We start from the raw sequence: 18,170 nt of genomic DNA, 5'->3' as shown, positions 1-18,170 counted from the left end.
GGTCACATGTGATCCAGGGTCGTGCCGAGGGACCGGGATTGATTGACGATGTACAATTGCTGATATTTGACTTGTTTTCCCATTAAAGGGGTAACTTATCATTAAATTAAGAGAGAGAGAGAGAGAGAGAGAGAGAGAGTGGCGAGCAAAGCGGGACACACTCTTGTTTTGGTCTCTGTCTCAGGGAAACGTAGATTAGATTGGAATTAGACTGGATATTCATCATCATCATCATCACTGACTGACCTTCCTCTTCTCGTCCACCTGACAGAACAGCTCCTCCATGTCCGACAGATACTTGTCCTGTGGAAAACACAAACAGTTTTTAATGTTACAAATAAACGTGAACAGGTTGGAGGTTTAGCGGTTGGACCAATGAGGAAGAAAAACTTAAAAAGTTATTTCAGAATAAATTTGACTCCTAAACTCTTTCTGTTGGTTTTTATCCACAGAAACAACTTTAGTAAAAGTGAACGACCTGTTTCCTTTATGCCCAAAAACCTGCAGAGCACAGAGCAACCTCTCCTCATCAGATGAGACAGATGTTATCAGGATATCCTACATATTACAGGCTGAGCAGCACAGACTTGAGAATATATGGAAGGATTTAGATTTAACAGATGATCGAGTGAGTCACTCGTTTCTTTGAGCAATGCAGCGTCTGTGTTTTTTTTCTTCTTCTAAACACTTTACCGTTATACTATATATACCCCACTTTGTATAGATTCAAGAGAAGCATTTGTTTGTTTATTTATTATTCCTTCCTATATATACAGCTACTATATGCTGAAGTATACAGGATATTATCCGGATGCTAGAGGTTGTATTTCATGTTGTTAACATTTAAATGAAAAGATTGGAGTTAAACAACAGTGTTATTGAAATTTAAGCAGCTCAGGAACATCGCTCACTTTCACATATTTCATCTAACTGGACTTCACACTGTCGGCTGCTGTTTTCCACAAGGTTTAATTTACAACATTAATATAATAATATAATGTTTCTGGACTAAAATGTGAATAAAAACTTACATGCTTGTTCAGATTGTGTTGAATTCTGCCGTCGTCAGACTTGTTGTCTTGTCTCTGTCTGCAGCCTTCCAGTTCCCTGTGGATCACACACACACACACACACACACACACACACACACACACACACACACACACACACACACACACACACACACACACACACACACACACACACACACACACTAAGCTCTACCAGGGTTCCTGCACCATTTTTAGAAGCTTTTTAAGACTTCAATGAATAAAAATCATCACTGAACAATGTGGAAATGATTTCTGTTGCTAAATGTGTGTCTGTGAAAAAAAACCACAACAATGTAGAACAAGTGACATGAAACCACAACATCATTATTACTGGCTTTGTTTTTTCTCTCACAGTCTTAAACATACGACTAAATATAAGACATTTTAAGACCTTATTTTCCTTTATTCTAATTTGTCTACACCATCGCTGCAGTGGACCTGCCTCTTCTTCTCCGCGAGGATGAGCTTGGTGAGGTAGGCGTGCAGCTCGCTCTCCTGGTTGATCCTCCTCTCCTCCAGGCTGCTCCAGCGTTTCTTCTTCGCTATCCGCAGAGCGCTGGGGATGTCGTCGCCGAAGTTCAGACGCTGCTCTTTCGCCAGGTTATAAGCTGGAAAACAACACGTGAGGAGCTACATGTTGATTTTACTGTCTAATTATCACGTGTCTGGCAGTGTAAGCGCAGAGGATGATGATGATGACGGCATCGTCCCTCGTACCTTTCTGCAGGTTGCCGATGGCTTCGTCGTAGTTCTCCATCTCCAGGTGACACTGGCCCATGAAGAAGTGAGCCTTCACCGATTGGCTGTCCAGCTCCAGGGCGTGTCTGCAGTCCGCCAGAGCTTTGTCGTACTGCTGCAGCTTCACGTAGCACAGCGCTCTGTTGGTGTAGTACGCTGGGACGGAGGGACAGTGGCTCTAACAGAGGGGAGAAGACAAAACACACACTGTACAGATGCACCAGCTGTTCACTCCTGATACTGACTGAATTATTTTAATGTCAGGTAACATAAGGAGAGAGAATGCATCATTGCAGAAATATCTTTAGGTTAAAACTTTGCTGCTGTTGTTTGCACATCAACCTGAGACACATGTTCCCCATCACCCGCTCCTTACTATGGCTTTGCTGTAGCAGGCAGCCGCCTCCAGGTACTTGCGGTTCAGAAACAGGCGGTTTCCCTGCTCCTTCAGCTCCTGAGCCGACACCGAGGCGCTTTTCTCCGGACTGTCTGACATGTTGTCCACCAGGCTCGCTGCACCGCTGGCAGCTGCCTCCTCGCTTTGCTTCCCTATCCTGACGCTCAGATCCAGCAGGCAGGACAGAAACTGAGGGGAAAAAAAAAAGATCAGAAGCAGATCAGGTTCAAGTGGATGAGATTAAAACATGGGAATTGTTGCGTGGTGATATATAATTTAACAAAACCACGAGGAATATTTAATTTTTCATTCATTTATTTAACAAAAATTGTAACATTCTCCCGCAGAAAAGGTAAATCAACCTTTGGCCTCAGAGGCTGCTGTTGCCCCCTGTAATTTATGAACCTGGCAGGGACGCGCTTGCATGGGTGAATTTTAACACATGTTCAACACTTTTAACTTCAAAAGTCACAAAGCATTGAACGATTTGAACGCATTGAATTTGCAGTTTTCTGAATGTGTTTGTGTTTTGTCTGTTTTAATGTGTTTTCTGAAGTTGCAGTGTGTTGGTCTCTCAGGGCCACCGTAGGAACACCTGATTCTAGTTTTATGGATTTGAGTGTATTTACTTTTTCCATCTGACTGATGTTTTTTTTATTAATGACGACAAATATCAGTTTTATGTGTCATTTGTTGGAGTATATCACCTTTATTAATAGTCACAGTTTCAAAGAGGATGAATTGTTTGATTGCTCAAATAATACTGATTCTATCCATCCATCCATCCATCCACGTTTCACGGTCCTGGATCGATGTTTGTCATCGATTCGGATTGATTGTTACTGTCTGAGGCGATGCTAACGTGTAGCTAGCGTTAGCCGCCTCTCTGCTGTATCACCTCCATCTCCCGCGTTTACTCCCTATTTAGTCCTGAATGCGTGTGTGAGATGAACCTCGGCTTCTGTACAGTCACGGTGGCCGCCATTACGAATCCGACAGCACAATAAGGACGTGTTTTCAGCGAGCAAAAACAGCCGTTAACTAGAATACGACACAGGTGAGGTTAGCTGGTTACCTACGTGTCTCACCGCTACATGGACAAACCTGCAGCTGCTGTTTGATGAGCACTTTGACCGCGAAGAGCTGATGACGTCTATCAAACTGGTGTTACATTAAAAGCAGCAGTTTTTATATCCGTTTACTCGGTGGCGAACAACCTAGCCACAGGTTGCTGGGGTCGTGCAGCCAACTGATGTTTTGGTTTGGGTCTGTGACGTAAAACGCGTCATCGGAGGACACGCCCAACGACAGGGGAAGTTTTATTTTGGAAATGGCTTCATAATGAAAGAAAAAAGTTTTATTATTATTATTGATTTGATTATTTTTAATAAATAATGTTATTTCAAAAATAAAAGTATTAAACTGTTTTATTTTGAGCAAAACCTTCAATAATATTTCTACCTATAGAATCATAACAATTATTACTTTTCCTTCATGGATGTTTTCTAATTATTATTATATCATTATACATAATATTTACACACATGGTGGTAAACAGAATATTAGAAACACTGTTGAGAAATGTCTGTCAGTATGATATTTAAGCTTCCTGAATACTGATTATCAATGTTATTTATTTATTGTAAGTGGATGAACACACAGAATACAGTGAAGGTCAAACCTGAAGGTAAAAAATGTAAATATAATAATAACAACACACTAATCACAACAAAATCCTATCTTCACCCTGTAAATATAACAGATAAGCCAAAGATAAAGAGCTATACACATTTTAATTGACGAAGCATCATCACAGCTTTCAAACATTTGCATAGTTTTTATCTTCTCTCTAACAACATGACGGTAGTTTTGGATTCATGAGCATAAAATATTTGTATCCATTGTGCAAGTTTAAAACGTCTCCTCTGAAATAAAACACCACGAGTATCCAGCATAGCTTAAAATTGATAAAGTGCTAATGCAACCACACAGCGAGTCTCTGCTGCATCTCTAAACTAAAACACTTTATCTAAACATCCTACATGTTACAAATGTGCAGTAAGACTGAATAATACTGTGTTTGTGTTACATCTTGGCAGCCAGTTCAGACACAACTAATTAAGATAATAACTTCTATTCATCTATCACCAGTGCAATTAAGACAGTCTGGACCTGAAGACCAGCCTGTGATCTGAAATGTAAAGTGCATCATGTGTTCTCTAAGATCTCCTCTAAGTGTTCATCTTTGTGACGGTTCGAGCAGCTTCTGTTTGTTGGTCAGACATTTTCTCGGAGGCAGAGCTGCTCTGAAGACAGAAATACATTTTCTCACCTGTTGATTTAAAGTATTGAGAGGATGAGGGCCACACTGAGGGAAACAGTCAGACATTATAAGAATAAAGTCGTAATTTTGAGAATAAAATCATAATACTTCAAGAAAAAAAGTCATAATATTATGAGGATGAAGTTGTAATTTTATGAGAAAAAAGTCATATTATGAGAAAATAGTTGTAATTTTATGTTGTGTGTTGTTGTAGAGGGAAATATCAGAAGCTTTAAAATGAGAAACATGGAGCATCCTGGGAAGTTCTACTTTAGCTTTCACAAATAAGGAGATACTTCATCTGCAGCTGCCACTGACTGTGCTTTCACCCGTTTGATTGGTTGATGTAATATTGCTAAAAATCTTTTTTTTTCTCTTGAAATTTTACATTTTTAATGAATGTAATATTACAACTTTATTCTCAAAATTTCAGATTTCTTTTTCTCCCCTCGATGTGCTCCCTAACGCTGAGTCATACAGTCCTGAATGTTCGATGGTTAAAATAAAAAGTGCTCTGAACGTATTATTTGGTCTCTCTCTATTATTTGAGCCACTGGTCCAGGTAACATCTGGGAGGTGTGTTTGATTAATTCATGACCTGACGCCTGAATTTCTTCCAACTATGTTGTTGACTACTTTCTACCAAAGAAACAGTCCGTGTGAAAGGTGGCGACGGTGACACTGTGGCCGACGCCTCTCTGTCTGTACTTTACTGCCGTGTGCATGGCTGTTTCGTTCTGTCCACTGAGGTTCAATTCAAGCAGTGAGATGCTTCTGTCTCAGAGCAGCTCTCAGAGCGTTTGTGGAAGAATATGAAGGTCTCTTTGAAAAATAGTCCAACACTTTGAGGACGTCATCAAACAGTCAGATGAGACAGACACGAGTCCCCAGGAGTTGGACTGTTTGTTGAAAGAAGCTGCCTCCATGTTGAGCTCTGCCGATCCCAGCGGTCAGAGGGGGCGAGGCTGGTGCAGACCTGCAGTCTCCGGGCTCAGAGCGGGACTGTGTGTTGCTTTTGAGGGACTCCAGTTCCCCAGAGACGCCTGGACGGCCTTACGATGAGCCAGTCTGTGTGTGATGGAGAATCCAGCGTTTCCCTCCAGCTGAGACAAAACCACCAGCACCTGTCTGAGAGAGACAAATAAAGCTCTGGTTCTCATATCCGAGCAGAGCACGAGTCCACTGCTGAGAGAATCAGGAGGTGTGTGTGTGTGTGGAGGTGAACCTGTGCAGGGGGGGGATGCTGTCGATGGTTTTCAGGCTGCTGCGTGTCGACACCACGTTGAAGCTGTCGCTGCAGTCGCAGGACACGTGCAGGTGGTGCCGCGGGTGTCTGTTCTCCACCATGACGATAAGCCCCGCCCAGCCGTGGGTCAGGTAGTAGCAGGTCATCCCCTCCCGACCCTGACACACACACACACACACACACACACACACACACACAAATCAACGGTCTCCATGGAAACAGTAGAATTTTACTAATCTCTTTCACTGCTGTAAATTTCTTATCGTTTTTCCTTAACTAAGGAAACCATTTAAGAGATTCTGTGCAACACCCTTAAGTAACTCGGAATTAAACCTTAAGTGTCAGACTTAAGTAGAAAACTTAAGGTGTTTTGTGCAACTGGCCCCAAATTCCCTGGAGAACTTTTCCACATTTTTATTGTGAAGCCTTTTAACTGAGTTCAGCTCAGATCAGGCGCCTGTTGCACAAAAAAACCCTTAAGTTAAGATTTAAGTCTGAGTTCAGGTTTCCTTAAAATAAAAACAGTTGCACAAAACAACCTCAAGTCTTCTCCTTAAGGTTTCTGTGAAGTTCCCGTGAAAGCAGCAGGAGGACGACAGAGCAGAGCACCTGATAACAGGTATAAGCTAATGGCACCGCGCTGACGAGGACTGAGCGAACACGGCATCACCTCGTGTCTCTCTCCTTTGGTCTCCGTCAGCTGGATGATGGCGTCGGCGATGGTGGTGTTGGAGGCCGTTACCTGCTCCACCATCACGAGTCTGGAGCTGTACACGGCCAGCATGTAGCCAGGAGACTCCGCCCTGCCCCCGCTCACTGAAAACACATGAAGAGAGGAGAGCACACGCCCCCTCAGACACGTTTTCATATGGCTGGACAATGTGACGTTAGTGGTGATAATATAAGATGAAGGACAGGTCTGTCTACTGATGTAGCTCAGGTACGTGTGTTTTACTCGCCATCTACAGGTCGTTTAATTCGGTGCAACTCCAAAAACACTCCTGGCTCAACCACTGATCATCTGAGGTCAGAGCAGTCCGCCATGTTTATGATCTCTTCTCTCTCTATCTCACCTCACTTCTTGTAATCAGCTGACTTCAGGTGACCAATCAGATTTCACATTTCAGATATCTCAACCAGCCAATCACGTTGTCCCCGTCAAACTGTAAAATCTGTTCTCCCCTCTCATGACTCACAAAAGAAAAACTCACAAAAATTGGCAGATTGATGCAAATTCCACCCACTACTCCGGCACGAAGAATGACACTAACTGTCCGATAGGTGGCGCTGTAATAATGAAGTTTATGTTTTTGCAATTTTCTTTTGCTCTAAAAAAACGTCTAATTTTCCAGCTATTAAAAAAAAAAAGGAAGGTAAACCCAACGAACCGGCCGCAGGTCGATCACCTGATCCTCAGAATATACAGGAGAAATAACAGACACACCTTGCAGTATAATGCAACACAGTCCAGCACAAAGTAAATCCTCCAAAATGATCACACAGGTGAATCAACACCTCTCCTTATTGCAGGATTAGACTGACTTAGTTTTAGCCAGGTGTTCCTAATAAACTGGAAACTCTATATAAAATGTGCATGAGAGGACACAATCCTCCTGCTGAAAACCTCTGTGATGTGAGTCTGAGAGCAGGTGTGTTGCAGGATTGGGATTTACGTGATGCACAGAGACACGACAGGTGTGATCAGCTCCACGCCTGACGTTATCTGCTGCGTACCTGTCCCCTCGGCGACGCTGCTGTGCCAGTGGTTGAAGGCGCAGCACAGCGCAGCGTACTCGCCGGGCTCCAGCATGACGTCGCAGCCCACGAACCTCCTCACCGAGCGCCGGCTGTGAGCCAGCAGACGACCCAGCGCCAGAGTCCCCGAGCTGTCGTAGGAGACCCGAAACACCAGCACACACAGATCCAGCAGGTGGCTCTCCGCCGTGTCCCAGCGCCTGACGAAACACAGGGACAAATGATCCAAAAAACACCTTTCACTTGTCTCTCTGGGCTTCCATAGAAAAACCATCAAAAATATATAAAGTAATTCAAATTAAAAGAATTGAATCTCACTAATAAAGAGTGGATTGACATTTTATTATATATTTATTATATCTTCTCTTTGCTTTGGCTAAAAACAAATAAACTGCATTAAAGAAACAGGATTCTTATTTAGGTAATATTGTAGTGATACTGACCAGGGCTGTTTGTTTACTGTAGAGTTCGTCATTGCTCAGTATCTGTGAAATAAAGACGTCCTTATTAAAGTTCCTCAGGTGTGGAGCGTCGTCCTACCTGCTGCCCTGCTGGAACAAAGCCAGTTCTACAGACGTTCTCTCCAGAACCGTGATGGACACCACCGTCACCGGAACGTCGGCTCCTCGGGGGAAAACGCCCGGGACCCGGAGCTCCTGCCAGTCTGAGTGAATCTTACAGATATCCACTGAGTCAAAGTACCTGCCGGGGTCAGACACACACTCACAGACATGTGTGAACGCATCGACACACACACACTCACACTCTACACACTGTGGCACTTTACTGTTCCCTCTGCTGAATGTTATTGTTCTATAAATGCAGGAGAATCAAGGAAACGCCGTCAGTGCGGTTATAGAATTATTTAATATTATAAATATAGGCGTTACTAAGGATTGTTGCTAAGGAGGAGGGTTACTCCAGACTTAGTGGGCTCCTAATCTACCTGATGAAATCCCAGAAGTCCATCCAGAACAGTCCGTCCTCGGCTCGCTGGGCGCACAGCTCCCTCTTCAGGTGTGGAGGCCAGTTTGGCCAGTCGTCGGCCCAGGGGCCCGTCCAGGAGAACCGACCCCACGGGTTCCTCAGCTGCAGTAATCTGAACCAGGAGCCAGACGTTAGAGGTCATGAGTTCTGACTGGTACCCTTCAGAACCTGTACCCACAGAGGGGCCACACGTCCTCCTCACTGACTGAAACTGGTGTCATTTTTCCTCATATCACACACTGTATGTCAGAACTTTTCAGAATAAAAGCACACAATCATTTCCTATAGATTTACAACATAGCTGCACACGCTGCCTCCCTGTCACTTCCTGTCTTCAGCGTCCTCACCTGTGAGTGTCCACGTCCCGCACATCGAGGACAGAGTAGGCGTGTCGTGGACGTAAACCCAGGGACTCGTACTCCGTGTCATCCACCTTCATGTTGCCTCCTCCACAAGACGCCCCCATCAGGAAGCTAGCAGCACAGACAGAGAAGAAACGACCTCACACACACACACACACACACACACACACACACACACACACACACACACACACACACAGAACAATAAATGACCAAGTAACAAATAAAAACAAAAGAAATGAGACAATAATAACAGGAACTGAACTCTGACTGTAAAACAAATATAATGATAGAATGATAAAGATGAAATAATAAAACACTAAAACAGAGGAGATGTGTTACAGTGAGTAGAACCAGAAATAAAAGGTTGGATATTAAAAATCAGAAATAAAGACCCGAAATAAAATGATTAAAAGGAAAACAAGCCAAACCAGTGAAACAGTTTAAATACATAAATAAAGATAAAGATAAATGAATAAGGCCTTCAGGTCTTCACAGTACCACCACAGTAATAAACACACGCCTCACGGTGAGTTTTCGTCCTGAAGGTTTAATTAAAAGGCTGAGACCAGACGACCTGAGGCTTGTAGGAACCAGATCTGATAAACGAGTATGACTGAGACCAGACTGTGTCAGAGACGCTCACCCTGCTTCTTTGGAGCTCAGCATTCTGGCCCAGATGAGGTCTGTGTCGATGGGCTCCTCCTTGGGGTTGGTGGCGCTGACCTGGAGCGCCAGAGACTCGCAGGGGGCCCCGGTCAGCGTGGAGAGGCCCTCGATAGCGCGGCCCGCCTGCAGAGCGAAGTAGGAACCGTGGAGCTTAGCCAGAGCTTTTTCTATCAGAGGAACCCAAAGCTGCTTCCTCTGGGCCTGGAGAGGGAACACGAGAGAACAGAGCTGAGGTTCTGAGGTTCGGCTCACACCCTGAGCTCCAGGACAGAGCTCAAAGACGAAAAGGTAGATTCACATCTGCACAACGCATCCTGCTGGAGAGAAGAAGAGGATCACACTCGTCCGTCCCCGGAGACAGAATCATTTTGGGATGATGTACGAGAAGTGTCGAAAGTGACAGTAAAAGTGAAAGAACTAAATTGTGAAAAATGAGAATCACAAAAGAGACATGACTGAAAACCAGGAGAGCGAGCATTTCACCTGAGAGAAGAGGAGGTGGCCGCTCTCGTCGCACGGCAGCATGTCGTCCACCAACACCGTGGTCCACGAGCCGTCCTTGCAGAGACGCACCTGATAGGCTCCCTCCGCACACAGCGCGCGGGTCACCATCACTTTCTCCACCAGCTCGGGACGTTCTGCCAGAACAGCCAAGGCACTGAGGAACCTGTTCTCCAGAGCAGAGACACGGCGCTGAGCGACAAACGAAACACTTCCCTCTGTATCTTAGAGAAACCCTTCCACCTCTGTGGATGACGTCAGACCAAACAACTCATACAGAAGCACGGGACGGTCCGCAGGCTTCATATTTTCTACGACTCTGGAGAAACAGGGATGTAAACCTGGAACTAGTCTGAGTGGCGGAGGGATACGACCGCGAGGAGGTGACTAGTTTGTGTCTTGTCTGTGTTTTCCTCACCAGCAGTTACCCAGAAGTCCCTGCAGGATGTCAGATGGGCGAGGCATGCGGAACACGGACCACTTCACCCCCCGCTCTCTGAAGTTGCAGCAGTTGATTTCTTGAGGACGAAGCCACTTTTTGACCCGATGCTGGACGCTGTCGTCCGCCGGGAAGCCCACGGACTTTGGACTGGGGGGGAAACTGTCGTCCACAAACGTCACGGCGTTCTGGAAAATAGAAGAAACGACTTGTACCTGTTTCCATACATCCAGTTTTACAGCCTCACGCATTAACCATGTGGAAAATTACATGGCTTTTCTTTTTTCTTTTTGTTCCCACACACAAATGTAATACAGGTACATATACTGAGTTTCCATGTTTGAAATATAAGTACTTATAAAATAAAACATATATTAGAAATGGGAACTATTTCATACACTGACATACATGTCCAGCCCATACTAATATGCATGTTTATGTATATGTTCATATTATAAAACAAAAGTCTGAGGCCACTTTCCCAGAATGTGAAGATACATGTTTAAAATTAATAAGAAATTATAAATAAACATAGAGAATTTTATATGTATGTTGTTTTAATAAACTTCCATACTTAAATTAAATATATATCATTAACATATATGGTTATATCATGTAAAATATCATGTACAAATTGTATTTTATATATGTAATAAACGTATATCTTCATATATCCAGTGGATGTATATATGTGATTTAATATATCCTCTTATAGGTGTCAGATATATGTCATATATTATATTTCTGTTTATTGTCATGTTGTTATTTCCTACACTGACGTATTCTTCTTCTTCTGTTGGTTTGAAGAGTCGGCTGCTTCCACTTTTCTGCTTGAATCAAAGTTTTTAATTTTCTGCTGGAGGTACAACAGTTTCAGCTGAATCCTGAATTCCCACATCGCTTCTTGTTTTCATGTTTTCTCTCACTGTGACTTTAACAACCGGACCTGGAGCTGTGTTCAGTGGAGATACTGAATATGCAGACGCTCTCTGCTGCTGCGTGTGGAGCAGGGGGCAGCTGGAGGTCAGGGGGCAGCTGGAGGTCAGGGGGCAGCTGGGGCGGTGATTTGAACCCGCAGACTGGAGGGTGTCACAGCTGAGGGGGGAAACTGAAAGCCGTGCACCGTCTGAGGACATCTGCTCCGGACCAGAGGCCACAGTCACATTAACTGGTGTATTTCAGATTAGTTTGACAGAATTCATTTAAAGATCTTTTTATTCCACTAAACCAGATTTATTCTGCAGCTCTGGCTCTTTTCAGGGGAAGCTTTAACATAGAAACATTCTGGATATGTTTTAAGACACATTAAAAATGGATAACAGTCATAATAGTTTGTGTCTGATGTGGCAGTTGATCAGTAAAATCACATCTCCTCCTCTGAGGCTTCAAGTTTGGATTGATCTGGAGTGTGGTGCTGGGTTGAAGGTTCGTGTACTAACCTCCCTGCAGAAGCTGACAATGTTCTCCCACAGCTCTTTGGCCTCTCCTTCGTCGCTCTGCCGCAGCGCCTCCACCAGCATGCTCTCCTTCCTCCTGGGGGACGGCGCCGGTTTCAGCTGCGCGGCGTGCTGCTGGGGGGTGTGGCACGCCAGGCAGTGTTTGTCTCTGACCTTGTTGATGAGGGTGCACGCCGGACACGACCACTCCTCCGTCCTGTTGACGGGTGGAAACGACACGGAGGCATCTGATGCAGGCGACAGAGGTGACATTTCCTCTTTCAGGATGCTGAGCCGTCTCCCGGGCAGCAGCTCTGGCTGGGCAGACAGATGTGACACGGCGAGGGTCGAAGGAGACGGACTGATGCTGTGTGCTTGACTGAGGCAAACATCTGGCGGCGGCACCTCTCTGCGGCTGCAGGGAACTGGATTATTATGACCTGAAGACGAGGAGGAGGGCGGGTCGGGGTATGAAGCTTCCACCGGTAAACACTCTCCCCTGGTTGATATGGAAAGTGAAAGCCCCCCCGCTGCAGGTTCTGGTTGCTGTGTTCCTGTTTGATCACAGACCTCAGGCATGAGCAAGGCCTCGGCGGGGATCTGGGGCAGAGACAGTTTGCGTGGTCCCCCGCAGGCAGAGCAGGACATGGAGGTAGGGGTGTTCTGCAGAGTGCACCTCAAACAGTCCCAGGTCAGGCTGTGTCCGTCTGCATCTTCTGGCTGTTTCCTGTCAGCTGACGACGGCCTCAGGGGACCGGAGCAGCTGCTGGAGCGCTGAGGCCGTGGCTGGTCTTCGGAGGAGTCCCGGGGTCGGTCCGGCGCTCCGGTGTAGCCGCACAGCGAGCACGCCAGGCTGCCACGCGAGTTGGCCAGCGTGCAGCGCGGGCAGGACCAGCGACCGTCCTCCCTGCTGGACCCGTGCCACATCCAGCGGGTGTCGGGTCTTCGCCGCGGGGCTTCACAGATGGAGCAGCGGGGGGCGCCGGCTGCATTCAGGAAGGTACAACAGCCACAGGCCCACTGGCTCCTCTGCATGGGCATCGAACCAGAAGAGAAACTGGAGGGAAACACAGAACTTCACAAACACAATCTGGACATTTATTATATCAATTTACACATTTTATACTCTTTCCATTTCTATTATATACTAAATATTATACACAAACATTGACTTGGACTCAAGGATGATCTAATTAGACTTTGACCGTCAAAGGTCAAAGGTCAGTGTGACCTCACAAAGCATGTTTTTAGCCATAACTCAAGACACACAGATGTTTAATATTTTATATGACTCTGGATAAACAGGGATGTGACCTGAAACTAGTCTGAGTGGCGGAGGGATACGACCACGAGGAGGTGATTGTAGGTCACATTTACTGATAAAATAACCGCCACACGTATCAGCTGAAGTGCGGTGAAATGAAAATGATCAGAACCGTCTTCAGCTGAACTCTGGTTTCAGTCAGTGTAAAATCTCTGGAGAGCAGAGGCAGAAAAAGCCTGAGCAGAGGAGGGAAATCTCCAAATATAAAAGGCTGCATTAACAGTTCTTGCATTTTCTACCCTGTGGCGGCTCAGAGGGAGAAAAATTAAAATGCATGAATATGGAAATGATAGAAGAAGCTGCAGCACAGTTAAAACAGAACGTGTTCTTCCACCGGTGCCTCACAGGGACCGGTGGCTTCCTGCCCTCCTCACGTTCTGTCCCAGCAGGAAGATCAGCTCACAGCGTGCGCAGAGCAGAGCGCTCGGCTCTTTGTGGCACACTGAACAAGGAACAAACACTGCTACACGTCTAAGATCTGTGTTCCTGATTGTGCTCAGAGCAGATCCACATTATCTGAGCCGAGGCATCCGGGGAGAAATTTAGGCTGGAGGAGCCGGCGGGACATCTGTGTGGAGGCTGGCCCACATTTTCAAGCTGCGCTCTAAGTAGCTTTGGCATCACGCCTGAAACTTCCGGCACAGGCCGACCTGGACGGGTTACCGCAGAGCAAACGGTCTGAGAGACGCAGGTGTTTCTGTGATGCAGAGCTCAGGTGTTACACAATGAAGCACAGATACCTGCATCACCTCCACTGCTTCCTGCTAAATATACCGATTAACATTTATTATATACTTCACATTCATTTTTCTCACTTCTACATTTATTTGCTGACAATGTTTTTTAAATTCTGCCGTATCTAAAAGAAATGTTTTGCTTCTGAATCATGAGTTTTTAAGAATTTAAACTTTAAAATAAATATATTTACCTTTTTCACGAGAGCTGAAGCAATTTGCTGATTAATGCGCAACAATTTTAATAGTCAATTTTTCATTGATAAACTTTTTTAGATGATTTAAATTCACTGTTCATTAAACCAAACCAGACATTTAAATTCTCTTCTCTCTTTTTCTTCAACCAACATTTTATAAACCTTTTTTTTTAAATATCTGACATTTTATGGACCAAATTATTAATTCATAAATCATCAAGATAATTGGCAGACTATTATACTATACTACTATATCATGCTATATATATTTTATAAAGAATAACTGTTTTTCATGTCACCTACATACAAAAAAATTTGAATCTAAAATTAAAAAACTTTATAAGATTTTTTCCACCTATTGCTGCCTGCTTCTTATAAACATGAAAAGTAGTTTTTAAAATCCCAATTTTCCCAAAATAAATCCTGAATTTTAAGAATATATTTCATAAATGTTTTAAAAATTGCAAAATACAAAAATATTAAACATTTTTCACTATAAATATTTTTAAAATCCTAAGAAAACAAAAAAGAGGCAGAAACTGAGTCTTAATTAAAATGAGCCATCTGGACCTGTAACTTTGTGATGTCACAACAAAGCAGCCACCAAGCCCCGCCCACCTGGACCCACCATCCAAACCTTGCAGGATTTGGTTTCTCTGAGTGTTTTTCCTTGAAATCTGCTATATTTTTATTGGATCACTCAGAAAACAGTCAGCCAATCAGAAGAGAGGCTCAGAGCCTCCTCTCTTCTGATTGGCTCACCGACCTGTTGTTACTAGAGCTGCAGAGAGAAGCCTGAGAGAGGAGATGTAAAACTACACTGAGATGGTTTTTATATCTTCTGATGGATCAACATTTCAAATAAAACACAGAAGAAGAAGAAAATATGGAGCTTTAAATCACTTGAGCTGCTGATTTGGGATAATAAATAATATTTTAAACGCTAATGTTTTATGAAACTTTGTCAGCATTGTTTTATCTTCTCAGACGTGACTGTTAGTCTTTATAAAGGGTATTTTGATCTCTCTGCATCAGATGTGATGTTCAGAGGTCTGCAGATCTGAATCCCCTTTGGAAAGCTCATGTGTGCTTTTCCAGACTAATTGTCTGTCGTCCAATCACCTGGGATTTCCCCGATGGCGTTACGTTTCCTGTCAGCGAGTAACTCGACTCCCACTGACGGCGAGTCTGATGACGGCTGGGACAGTGTGGCAGCAGAGAGGACGGACGGTGGACAGAGTATAGACGCTGTACGAGACAGAGATACAGGAATAATTCATAAGTGGAGATTTGACGACGCTCAGGAAGGCTGAGGTTTATTTTATATCGACCGGTTCATGAAGAATTCATGACGACATACTCCAGTGTAGAATATAAATTAAATATCCACCCGTTCAGCCATCGCATTAAAGGTGCAATGTGTGGCGTATTATCATTAATAAATCATCATAATAACTCCTTAAAAATCACAGAAGATGCTCTCAGAGAGGAAAACTCTAATATATTGTGCTGTTTCTTTTGACTTGTTCGTTTTTCTTGCGTCCGGTTCTGTTCGAGGTTTCTGCCTCTTAAAGGAATTTTTTTCTCGCCATTGTGGCCAGGTGCAGCTCATGGTGGGAACCGCTCTGTCTCTGTGAATAATTTCATAAAGAGAAGGTCTAGACCTGCTCTGTCTGAAGAGTGCTTTGAGATAACTTCTGTTGTGATTTGGCGTTACATAAGTAATAATAAAAATTGATTTGTTTTACCGTCAAAGATCAACCCAAACCTCTGCACAGAGGTGTGTTTCTGTCTGAGGCTGTGGCTCTGTGATGGAGAGACTCAGGAGAGGAGGGGGAACAGTTTGGTGACCTCGGGTTTGCATCAAGCTTTTTGCTGATAATGTCGTTACACACAGGCTTAAATAAAATATTAAATGGTCTGTAGCCTCGGGCTGCTGCGCACCGGTTTACCAAGTGTGGAGCAGTCGTGATGAGTGTCTGAACCTCGGGCCGTGGTGCTTTGGAAAACGGTTGTTATCAGAGGAAGTGAAGTGTCCCGCTGGTTTGTTTATGAGCAGGTGAGAAGAGTGTGAAGAGCTAAGTTAGTGCCGAGGAGAGAGAGGAGCCTGAAAGCACAGATCTGCATTTACACATGAAAGTAGAGCCGTGATCATGTGACACTGACAAACACTGACAAACACTGACAAACACAGCTCATCAGGTTTTACAGAAACTTTCTAAACTCAAATATTAGACTGATATTAGAAGCAAACAGCAGGTTTTCTGCAGCGTTTTACAGTGAAGAAGAAGAGACAGAGGAACATGTTTATGGAATATAAACCTCATTAGGTCTATCAAGGTTCCTGCGCCATTTCGACCCCCCCCCCCCCCCCCCCCCCCCCCCCCCCCCCCCCCCCCCCCCCCCCCCCCCCCCCCCCCCCCACCCCCCCCCCCGCCCCCCCCCCCCCCCCCCCCCCCCCCCACCCCCCCCCCCCCCCCCCCCGCTCGCCCCCCCCCAACCCACACACCCCCCCCCCCCCCCCCCCCAGCGTGTCGGCATGACCACATCTTAAAAATAAATGTGTCTGTGAACAAAGTGACAACAGTGTGTATCAACCACAACACCATCATTATAATTGGCCTTTTAGCTTTGTTTTTTTTTCCCAGTCTGAAACACACTATCTGCAAATTTAATACCTAAAACAAGTTCACAGTAAATATGAGACGTTTTAAGACTTTATTTTCCTTTATTTTATAAAGTGTTTATTATTATTATCTATTTTAATTTCAGGCTCTTTAATGACCCGCGGGAACCGTGTCTATATTTACTGGGTGAAGCGTTTGTTTAAACTGAGAACAAGACAAGACGCCGCAGGATCTGATTTTCTCTGAAGGTGACTGAGGGATTCGCAGGACTTAATTATTGATTATGGTTGGTTAATTGAAATGTAGCTATTAAATACATTCATCACTGTGTCTGAGCTGATTTGTGACTTTGAACCAGCAGCTGTCTGTTCACAGGTTTTCTGTTCGTCTGAGGGAGGAGGGAACTGTTCTTCAGATTCTCCTTCAGGACCATAAAGCTTTGCTAAATGTGGACTTGGATTATTTTCACACGCTGTTACTTCCTGCTGGTGTGAAGACTGACGGCGTGTTCGGCGTTAGGACGACGGGTTTACCGCCGCCCGTCTCTTACCTGCGCTCTCTGTGCCTGCTCGGTCTGGGAAGCTGCCGAGGGATGAAGGTGCTCTGGCTGCTCCTTAGACACCCCATGACGGGGGAGGGGGGCAGAGCCGCACCCCGGGGTGCGACTTCACCCTCGGCCTCTTCAACAAGGGAGGAGGTGGAGCTCCCCATGGTGCCGCTGGCTCAAGTGGAGAGGCCCTGAAAGAAGAGAGGGCAGAGGGACAGTCAGCATCTGCTGGTGACGGAGACTGAAACAAACTGTGGTGGAAGCAGTTAATCATTAAAGGTCCTTATTTTATTATCATTTCATTATTATTAAATCATATTTTCTTCTTCTTCTGTGTTTTATTTGAAGTGTTGATCCATCAGAAGATATAAAAACCATCTCAGTGTAGTTTTACATCTCCTCTCTCAGGCTTCACTCTGGAGCTCTAGTAACAACAGGTCGGTGAGCCAATCAGAAGAGAGGAGGCTCTGAGCCTCTCTTCTGATTGGCTGACTGTTTTCTGAGTGATCCAATAAAAATATATCAGATTTCAGGTAAAAACACTCAGAGAAACCAAATCCTGCAAGTGTTGGATGGTGGGTCCAGGTGGGCGGGGCTTGGTGACTGCTTTGTTGTGACATCACAAAGTTCCAGAAGTCCTGACGGCTGGTTTTAAGGCTCAGTTTCTGAATACAGGCTGTGTGCATTTCTCTGTGGACTGAGGCTTTGATACTTTCACAGTATTAATATAGAAGCTAGACCTGATCTATAATCAAACACATGGACACAGACCTTTACACTGGAGGAGCTTTAATCGTCTTCTCTTTTTTTTTCAACAAAAAAAAGATTCTGATTCC

General features: G+C 44.7%; 2 protein-coding genes across 4 annotated transcripts in view; both read right to left on the bottom strand.

Moving 5' to 3' along the window:
• LOC111235497 (STIP1 homology and U box-containing protein 1-like) overlaps nt 1-3,454 on the bottom strand; it is a 5,957-nt gene extending 2,503 nt beyond the window's left edge. The window contains exons 1-6 of one of the 3 annotated variants that reach the window (XM_022763946.1): nt 3,292-3,454; nt 2,167-2,376; nt 1,770-1,968; nt 1,495-1,660; nt 1,032-1,107; nt 247-303 (exon numbers count right to left, since the gene is read on the bottom strand). In XM_022763946.1, coding sequence (XP_022619667.1) covers nt 247-303; nt 1,032-1,107; nt 1,495-1,660; nt 1,770-1,968; nt 2,167-2,286 — 618 coding nt within the window. In that variant the 5' untranslated portion in view covers nt 2,287-2,376; nt 3,292-3,454. Of the gene's footprint in view, nt 1-246; nt 304-1,031; nt 1,108-1,494; nt 1,661-1,769; nt 1,969-2,166; nt 2,377-2,894; nt 3,235-3,266 lie in introns of those variants that run through there. The other 2 variants (XM_022763948.1, XM_022763947.1) reach the window with 2 other exon arrangements.
• Nucleotides 3,455-5,460: 2,006 nt separating this feature from the next.
• Nucleotides 5,461-17,498, bottom strand: LOC111235492 (calpain-15-like). Its single transcript, XM_022763940.1, has 14 exons — nt 17,338-17,498; nt 15,338-15,408; nt 13,575-13,671; nt 11,909-12,962; nt 10,449-10,657; nt 10,013-10,196; nt 9,507-9,730; nt 8,846-8,971; nt 8,458-8,610; nt 8,052-8,213; nt 7,491-7,711; nt 6,427-6,572; nt 5,736-5,914; nt 5,461-5,638 (listed from the first exon to the last, which is right to left on the bottom strand). The coding sequence occupies exons 1-14, from the start codon at nt 17,496-17,498 to the stop codon at nt 5,461-5,463; spliced, it is 3,165 nt and encodes a 1,054-aa protein (XP_022619661.1).
• Nucleotides 17,499-18,170: the final 672 nt, after the last annotated feature.

Source organism: Seriola dumerili, unplaced genomic scaffold (genome assembly GCF_002260705.1).
Source record: "Seriola dumerili isolate Sdu_G_001 unplaced genomic scaffold, Sdu_1.0 BDQW01000505.1, whole genome shotgun sequence".
In the NCBI taxonomy this organism is placed as follows: domain Eukaryota; kingdom Metazoa; phylum Chordata; class Actinopteri; order Carangiformes; family Carangidae; genus Seriola; species Seriola dumerili.
This window is presented reverse-complemented; position numbering and strand designations above follow the sequence as displayed.